The sequence below is a fragment of the Palaemon carinicauda genome, chromosome 9, assembly GCF_036898095.1.
Source record: "Palaemon carinicauda isolate YSFRI2023 chromosome 9, ASM3689809v2, whole genome shotgun sequence".
Lineage (NCBI taxonomy): Eukaryota > Metazoa > Arthropoda > Malacostraca > Decapoda > Palaemonidae > Palaemon > Palaemon carinicauda.
This window is the reverse complement of record NC_090733.1, coordinates 36,550,624-36,560,623: the sequence shown is the minus strand read 5'-3', so window position 1 is coordinate 36,560,623 and position 10,000 is coordinate 36,550,624. Positions and strand designations below refer to the sequence as shown.

Sequence of the window (10,000 nt, the reverse complement as noted above, 5' to 3'; positions counted from 1 at the left end):
CATCTAAAGGGATTAGGTTTTCAAAATATAACTATTCCTTATGATGTCGATGTAAAAAAAAATTTCAGAATATGGAACAAATTTTGGAATGTCCATCATTGGGCATGCGGATCTTATATCATTTTATTACTTGACATACTATAATTTACATGATTGCTTGGTAGACTAGTCAAACTTATCAGATCTAGTATATATTTTGTAACCAGAGCTCAATGCCCTTTTTAGGGTAACATAAAAACGCCCTACTTGTTTCCCGTAGATATCCATGCTTAAAAACAGTATTGTTTAATGAAATTTAACGTATAAATCTTACCTTCTACCATATATTCTTTTCTCTTAATTTCACCTCGTTGTTTTCACTTACCAATGCGTTGCAAGTCACACTTAATCATTTAAGGCTTACCCACGTGTTATTGTTGTGCTGAGAGAAACTAATATAAGAATGGTAACTCGTTTACGCAAGAAATTCCGTCATTCTCCGTGTAAAATGGTGATGGTTTTTTAGTCAAGAAACATACATAGGCGAAGATACACATGTTGAATGAATGGAGGAGGGTTTTTCATTGGACGAAAGATGAAAGTGCTGGGTAACAGTCTTACCGAAAATAAAAAAATTCAAAATTCTCAAGTAAGAAAAAATTCTTATCAACATTTTCTTAATTCCTGTTGGAACTCTATAAGCTGTTTTGATTATGATTTGTGAATAAATGAGTATTTATCGCAGATTCTGATTAACTCTTAATGAAATCCTGAGAACAGCATAGTGTAAAAGTCATATGGATATGAACTGGCAATATTTCTGCGCTATTTTTCCATTCAAAATATGTATAAAGTTGACTAAATAATCGAAATCTCTTCCCCTTTGCATGTTCTATGATATTTTCATAATAAGGAAAGGTTACTCCGTCAGTTTCTCTATAAAAAATAAACTTTTTCAGGTAACTAGATATAAGCGGAATTCCTTACTCTATAATAACACATTGCATCAAATCCATGTAACAAGTTATCGATAACGACAGGTTTTATGTTGAGACATAAATCTTCATTGTTCTAAAGCCCGTATTCATGCAGTAATTTCAGAAGATTTACTGAATTCTGTATATTGTCAAGGGAGGACTAATTTAGAAACCTTTTTAATTACTTACATTCAGACAGTAGGTTATTTACGATAATGATGAAACACGCACATTTAGCTCAATTGATTTTATAAAATGAATTGTCTAAAATATATGGGTTTGATGATGACACTAGGCCAGTGTTTCCCAACCTTTATCAAATGATTACCCCAAAATTTTATTTCCAACTAATCATTTACCCCATTGAGCATATACCCGGTAACATCGGATGTTTTCTTGCAGCCACCTGATGAACTGCATGGATCATGTAGCCCGCTATTGCCTGCTTATAGTTAAGGATAAAAAACAAATGCAAACTTTTCCATTTCAATGGATATCAAAATGAACCAATATCAGTGCAGAATATTCAATGTAACAATATTAATAGATATTATTTAGTAATCACTTTATGTTTGCTCTGGTTTTTCAGTGTGAGAGTTGAGCTTGTTTTGCCTGTGCAATTTTCTCTATTCTGGGCTTGGTTACAGAAAGGGCTACAAGGGCATCAGATGACACGTTGAGTCTGTTACGTTTCTTGATCTCCATTCCAAGGACAGTTGAACATTTTGATTACCCCAAAAATACGGGTCCATTACCCCACTGGGGTAATTTACCCCAGGGTTGGGAAACACTGCTCTAGGCATGCGAGATGCCGTAAAATTTTCCTTTTTTTATTTTTACCTCAGCAGTATTTCTAATTACTTGCAAGATTAAATCAGCCGCAGAAGGATTAGAAAAATAACTTCTATATCGTGAGCTAGGATTTCTCGATAACCTGATATTGGGATATTCTCTGAAATGGTCATTGCAATTAAAGAAGACTACAGTCGTAGAACATGTGTAATTTTAATAGCTCTTTCTGAGCTGGTAATATGAATATATGAATATAAAAAAAGGATTTTCTTCATTCTTATACATTTTATTTCTGGTAAAGTTGAGTGAAAATGGTCTCGTTCCATAATAATTTCGATAATTTCAAAAGTAATAATTTCAGTATTTTCTAGTATAACAATAATTTTCATAACTTCAAAACTAATATTTGCACACTTGTCTATCCGTTCCAAGTCATTAAGACGCCATGCATTTGCACATACACACATACATAGACAGACACATATATGATATCCAAGATATATACAGTTAGTTTTGTAACTACGCACACTGGTACACAAGCATATTATTCCAGTTTTAGGAAGTAGATTTGTTAATTGAAACCATTGACCTAGTTGGCAAATAGATCGAACTTTGTCTGGCACTTCCTTATACTAAAGGAACCTTTGATGTAAGAAGACGAAGTTGATGAACTTCTGTTGGCTGAGCATCTTGAATTCCCCTGAAGCAATAAATTGTCTTCAGCAGACAAGGTTATGAGGGGCCTATGGTGTCTAAACAAACCGCATACTCATCGATTACACCATAGTTACGCATCAAAGTTATATCAAATAAGATCTAGATACGTAAGGATTCCTTATTACTTTATATATATATATATATATATATATCTCACTCACTCACTAAATCCCGTCCGGAATTCTCCGGGTTGGGTCCTGCATCTGATATCGCCATTCTCTCCACAGACTCCTATCCAATGCCATCTGTGCCAGCTGCTGAAATGTCTCGCCTCTATTTACTTTCTTGAAGGTTTTCACCCATGTATCTCTTGGTCGTCCTCTCGGTCTATTTCCGGCCACTTGACCATGCAGCACTATCTTTGGCCATCTGTCCTGTTCCATCCTCTGTACATGCCCAAACCATCTCCTCTGAATATCTTCCACTCTAATCAGAATTGTGTCCTCAACACCAGCCATTTCTCTCACTCTCTCGTTCGTAATTCTGTCCTCCCATCTTACACCACAGATTCTTCTCAGACATTTCATTTCAAAGGCTAATAACTTTTTCTCTTCTCTCTTCTTCAGTATCCAGCATTCAGCACCGTATATCACTGTGGGGATTACTATTGCTCTTAATAGCCTAATTTTTAACTTAATGGATATATTTCTATCTTTCCAGATTCTTCTTAGCCTTCCAAATGCTCTCTGGCCACTTGAGATTCGGTCTTGAATTGCTCTTTCCATCTTTCCATCTGCTGTGAAAAACACTCCCAAATATTTAAACTCATTGACTTGTTCCACTTCTCCCTCTGATAGCTGTATTTCTAAGGCCTCTCTCTGGCATCCAATTTTCATACTTTTGGTTTTCTCTCTATTTATCACTAATTCATACCTACTGCACTGCTCCTCCACCATCCTCAATACTCTCTGTAGTTCCTCCTTAGTTTCTGCTAAAAGCACTATGTCATCTGCATACCTCATGTTAGATATTTTTGTCCCTCCTATATCTATGCCACCCTCATTATCTCCAAGTGCCATTCTCATAACCCATTCCAAGTATAGGTTGAAGAGGTCTGGTGATAGTGGGCAACCCTGTATAACACCACCAGTGGTTATGAACTCTTCTGTCAAACACTTTCCTTTTCTTACTCTAGCCCATGTCCTTTCATACAATCTCCTGATGGTTTCCAGTATTTTTGGTTCTAATCCCCATTCCTTCAAAATCCTAATCATTCCTTCCCTCCATATGGAGTCAAACGCTTGCCTGAAGTCAATAAAAACACAATACTGATCTTTTTCCTTCTCCCAGAATTTTTCTATGATTTGTGAGAAGGTGAATACATGATCGATTGTTCCTCTACCCGCCCTAAATCCTGCTTGACCCTCATCAATTATTTCCTCTTCTTGCCTTGCTATTCTACTTTGTATGATTTTTGCTAAAACTTTATAAGCATGTGGTAATAGACTGATAGGCCTATAATTTTTGCATAAAGTGGTGTCCCCTTTCTTGTGTGATGGAATTATAATGTTTTCAATCCAATCATTTGGAGCTGCTTGTCCATCAACTATATCCCTGCATAAATCACACAACCATCTTTCTACCATCTCACCGCCAGCTTCAAGCAATTCCTTTGGTAGTCCATCTATTCCTGGTGCTTTCCCACTTGACATAGCTCTTAAAGCTTTTCCCACTTCTTCTATCAGGAGATCTGGCGTTTCCTGTATGTTCCTTAGCTCTCCTCTTAGTTCTGGATAATCTTCGCCAGTTACCCGTCTTCCACTTCCTTTTAGTTGTTCCTCGTAGTGCGTCTTCCAGATCTTCTCAACATCAGCCGTTGCCGATACCTTGTTGCCATCAGCATCTCTTACAGCAATTCCATTGTTTTTCCAACCGCTTGTTAATCTGTCTACTGCGGTGAATAGCTCTCTTGAATGGCCGTTTCTGAAACATTCCTCACATGTTTTACACAGGTCTTCTATCCATTTTATTTTTGTATATATATATATATATATATATATACATATATATATATGTATATATATATATATATATATACCTATATATAAATATACAGTATATATATATATATATATATAGATAGATAGATAGATAGATAGATAGATAGATATATATATATATATATATATACAGTATACAGTATATATATATATATATATATATTTCACTATATGCAAGGGTAGTTTGAGAATATTTGCGTTCAGAACATGCAATAACTCCTTTGGAACATGTGTTACATTAAGAATGTATTCAGCGACAAAATAAAAAAATCATTTGGGTATATAGGATAGTTCAAGAACTCTGGGGTGTATGCCATGAAGTCTTTTGGGAATATGGTAATAGGTTGACGAGTCCATCCTGAAGCCAATCGATAACTATAGTCACTGAATCATGGTAGGCCAGCTTTTTTATGAGATTCATCGTATTCTTTAGATCTCCAGAGACTCAATGAAATCTCTTAACGTTTTCCTTATCTGAGCAACTTTGATTATTTTTGGAACATCGGCACTTTTTCTTTCACCATAGGTCATACACTGATGTTTCTTTAAACATTTCAGATAGTGATATGGAAAATATTTAAATGCAACTTCTATATTCTTCATTATCAAAATAAACTTGGGACAAAAATATATTCGCTGAATCATTGTCCATGCCACAAATAAATCCTCTTTGTTTAACCCCTCCAGAATTTCCATAAAATGAAACTATCTTTCAGGAACAATTCAAGATTTGTTAACTTGACGCCATAACACCATCAATTCATCGCGACTCGGGCATTTCCCCCTATCCATTTGCGCTGTATTATCCCTCCTTTGCTAATTGAACTAATCCCCCGTTGATTCTTCGATATTATAGGATAATTGCTTGATTACTCTCCTCCTTGGACCTTCCGCTTCAGAATAACATTTTACCTTTTCAGTATTTTTTTTAATTTTTTTTTTTTTTTTTACTCCAGTAAGCTCAACTCTAGTGGCAAAACTATAAAGAAAAGTTCGAGGACTGTGAAGGTTATTCGTGAAGAAGCTAGCTATCGCGAACGTATGATTGTATGTGTATGTGAGTGTCTCAAAACACGAGTAAGTTTTGTTTGTTTATATCGCTTAATGTTTTTTTATATATTTAAATAATGTGAAAATCATAAAATGATAAATGATTATATTAGATTCTGCAAGAAAGATAATGCTTTCGCTATATAGAAAAAATAATTAATTATAGGCAGGAATACCAATGCTTAGGCAAGACTAATATTCAGCACCATCGTAATATCATGCCATCCATCGCCAGGTACGTAGTTTTAGTATTCGTTCCAGCATATTGAACCGATTTATTTCCACGTTGTGCAATTTTATTTTGCTCTAAACTCCACAGCGTAATTGTAATCCTAGGTATTTTCTTCAAAATATAAACGATATCTCATTAGATCATAACCTCCAAATTTCGTAAAAATTAGTTCATTAGTGTTTGCGTAATATTGTTCATAAACAAAAATAAACTAAAAAAATATTTGCTTTTTACTGGATATAGCAATTATTTTAAAAACATTGCTGCGTACTTGTAGTTTAATCTACTTAATCCAAAATATTATAGATTCCTCCTTGAGTCATACCCAACAGTTTTACCAAGTTTGACTGTAGTTTTTTGTGTAAAGTCTCCCTCAAACTAATATAAAAAAAAAGAGAATAGATTAATTATGAAACAAAAAAACATTAGATTCATTCTCGGCTTATTTCAAAGTTGAAAACCAAGTTAGGTCAAATATGTCCAACAGTTTTTGAATCAAGTTGTTCACAAAAAGACAAACAGACATGGGTGAGTACGTATCTTTCGAGATTTTGGCGAAGGGAATAAACTACGATATGAGTGAATGTATAAATTAGGCTGGCTACTAAATTATAACACTAAAATAAACGGGTCGATGCTCTCCGATAAATAATGCAATTATTTGAATTCTTTTCAGCTGATCATAATTCGTATATTCAGCAAGCAGGTCATCTATTCACTTCAAGAATAAGATCCATTATTCTTTTATTCCCATTTTTTTTTTTCATAAAAATCAAAGGAAGAAATAACATGAAATTGAAGACTACTTTAATAAATTTTATTCTTTTAATTAGGCATTAAAGCTTGAATGAAGTTATTATGATTATAATCTCTTAATTTTTGGTGTTTAGATATCTTTGGATTGAAAGGATTGAATAATGAATACCAGAAGAGATTATTCTTGAACTTCAGATATTAACTTTTGGGTAATGGGGCGTCAAACAGATGACAAAAGGTAATTTTGCACCTTGGCACAAAATGTATTCACTACCGTAAAATTTAACTAAGCAGTATGATTTTCATTGAAGCCATGTCGTTTCATTACAGCAGCTATATATATGTGTATATTTATATATATATATATATATATATATATATATATATATATTGTTGATGCCCAACGATTAAATGTAAATAATGTTTGTTGTCTAGTTATCGCGATGGTTAATGTTAAGGTTTGCTGTGTGGTAGTTTGCTGGTTCGAGTCTATGCTCGGCCATATGAATTGTTTACTTGGTGTTGGGTTGTTTTGGCTAATTTATGCATAGTTCTCGGTCACGTGAACTTTATGGTATCTACAGTGTCTTCCGGTAAACAAATGAGAAAACTTATCAGTTTAAAAAGTGATTTCATACAGAACGAATATAACGAAAGTTGGTATTTACTGAGGAATATTTGGACCGTTTGTTATAGGAACACAATTTAATTGAACCACATCACGTCACTTCACATCACTTCAAGTTATGCTACATACGTCAAGTCTACATGTATAAACTCCTAACAATATAACCATATCGATGTTAACGTCATGGATCTAATAAAGAAACTATATGTGCGTGTCAAAATTGTGTTTCTCCATCATTCACGTTAAGCAATAGAAGAATAGTGCATTAACATGTTCAATTAAATTGTTAAACTACCATCAACGACTTACGCGTTAATTCTATAATAACTCTTATACGTGAGTCTTAAGAAGTGGAATTACTGCTGTTATAAAACAACTACAGACAAGATGGGGGGCTCTGATGGGATTGTTCAGAATAGTGCTCCCGATGAAAACTCGAGTACGACAGTTGATATTTCGAACGTTAAAAAATAAGTTGAGATCATCACTTGGCAACGTAACGAAAAAACGCAACGAACTCATAGGCCTCATGTCAAATCCGGACACCCTGCACTTGGTGAAAATGTGTCTAGAAGAATATAACTAAGCTTTCGATAAGTACAAAGAAAACTTCAATTGTCTCATGGATAACATCTCAGACGAATTGGAGGAGGACCAGGAATTGTCCAGATATGAGACCAAGGAAATTAGCATTCTGCAATTCCGAAAACCATACTGGTGAATGGATAGCTTATAACGAAAAACGACTTGAAGAAGACCTGGAGAGTCTTTTAAGCCGATCTGGTTCAAAACGTTCTTCCAAACGGCCTTCTTCCCTTCCTTCTGGCAAATCGGCTACGTCCGAAAAGGTGCGAGCCAAAGCACGTCTCGCCGAGTTGCTTGCCGAAAAAGAACTCGTGACAAAGAAAAAGGAACAGGAGGCAAAGACAGAAGAGATTCTATTGGATATCGAAATAGCCAAGACTCGAGCAAAAGCACGTGTTTTTGCAGAAACCGAAAATGACATTGGCGACGACAATGTTGGTAACAAAGACAATGAGACACATACCAGCATTATTGTGCAACGAGCCAACCATCAAGACGTGAATGTTATGGTTGCTGGACCTAGTGTAGCTGCCCCTGGAATTTGTGCGAGTGAAGGTGCTAACACGGCTAGGGGTGGCAATAGGCTAACCAGGTTATACTCCCTGTCACCCAGGAAAATAGTGCCAGCTTACCCAGTCTAAATCCCAGCACTGCACAAGAATTTGTTCCCAGAAATTCTTCAGAGACTGTTACTAACACACTTGCAACTCCAGTCAACGCTTCGAATGCCAAGTCATCAACGTTTCCAAATCTAGAACAGTATACGTATCCGCCTGTAAATATACCTGTGAACAGTAACTTTGGTGCACCCTACTCCACTGCCTAATTCACCTCCAGTTAACACCATACAGCAGCAGATTAAGTGGGTATCGCCACAGCTCTAGCTTTGCCTGCACCCGCAAGTTCCTAAGTTTACCGGTGATCTTCTGGAATACAGTGACTTCATACTGGCGTTTGACACCAGGATCTCCTCTAGAACAGCCAGCAGCAGCGACAGACTTTACTACCTTCTACAGCATACAGACGGTGAACCTAAGGACCTCATCAGCAGCTGTATATACATGCAGGCAGACGAAGGATATAGTCGGGCAAGACAGTTGCTACAACAAGAGTATGGTGATCCTTATAAAGTATCCCTGGCATACTTGAAACAACTAAACGAGTGGAAGCCGATAAAACCAGACGAAGGGAAATGTCTGAAAAGATATTCGCATTACTTGCTAAAATGCTTCAGCGCCATGCAAACACTTACTCACCTGGCTGTTCTTGATCATGCACCGAACCTGCAGGTGGTAGTCCAGAAATTGCCAAGTTATCTCCAGAATAAATTGCGCGAAAAAGCCACAAACCGCAGACACCTCGAGAACAGGTCTTCGTGCTATGGTGACATTGGTCCAGTTTGTTATTAACGCAGCAGAGTGTGTCAATGACCCAGTGTTCGGGAAAGAAGCAATGCATAGAGAACTGAATTCTAGTAAACCATCAAAAGGGAAACCAACAGAATCTGCATTTGCTATGCAAGTTAATCATGAGAGCCAAAGTAGAACTCGTGGTTTTAGGTCGCCCTCCTGTTTTTTACTGCAGCAAAATCACGATCTGGATAACTGTGCAGATTTCAGGCAGAAATCTCTCGAAGAGAAAAGAAAGTTTATTATAGAGCAGCGTAGATGCTTCAGTTGCTATGGTCTGAATCATACATCGAAGGGGTGCATGAACAAGCGAAAATGTCACAAATGTGGCAAAGGTCATCCTACGGCCATGCATATAGATGGCTTCAAACTACCTTGGAGGTCGGGACTACTCTGACAGATCTTCATATTCTCAAAACCGTACAGAGGAATCCAGCCAAAACCCTCCAGATACCGCTACCAGCAACGTTATTTCTCATGACTCCTCCATGGTTCTTCAAGCAATAATACCTGTTCGTATAAAGCAGAGGGGAACCAACCGAGAAGTTCTCACCTACGCCCTCTATGACCCAGGAAGCACAGGTGCTTCCTATCAGAAGTACTGAAAGATGACTTGCAAGCTTCCGGTGTTCAAACAAATCTGCGTCTGAAAACTATGCATGGGGAAAGCATAGTCAAAGCTACCTTGTCCAGGATCTCGTCGTCAGTGATATAAACGGCCAGAATGGTATACTGCTTCCAAAAACGTATTCCAGACAAGAAATTCCAGTGAGCCATGATCAAATACCCCGTCCAGAACTGTTACGACGCTGGCCATATCTTCACGACGTGGCAAAATTGATTCCTGAAATAATGCCAGAAATAGACATTGGTCT

The 10,000-nt window shown here is 36.6% G+C and overlaps 1 protein-coding gene across 1 annotated transcript; it reads left to right on the top strand.

The window, feature by feature from the left end:
• The first annotated feature begins 7,802 nt into the window (after nucleotides 1-7,802).
• On the top strand, nucleotides 7,803-9,125 carry LOC137646346 (uncharacterized). The gene is made up of 2 exons (XM_068379452.1): nucleotides 7,803-8,308; nucleotides 8,681-9,125. Exons 1-2 carry the CDS (start codon nucleotides 7,803-7,805, stop codon nucleotides 9,123-9,125), a joined length of 951 nt encoding a protein of 316 aa, XP_068235553.1.
• The last annotated feature ends 875 nt before the right edge of the window (nucleotides 9,126-10,000 follow it).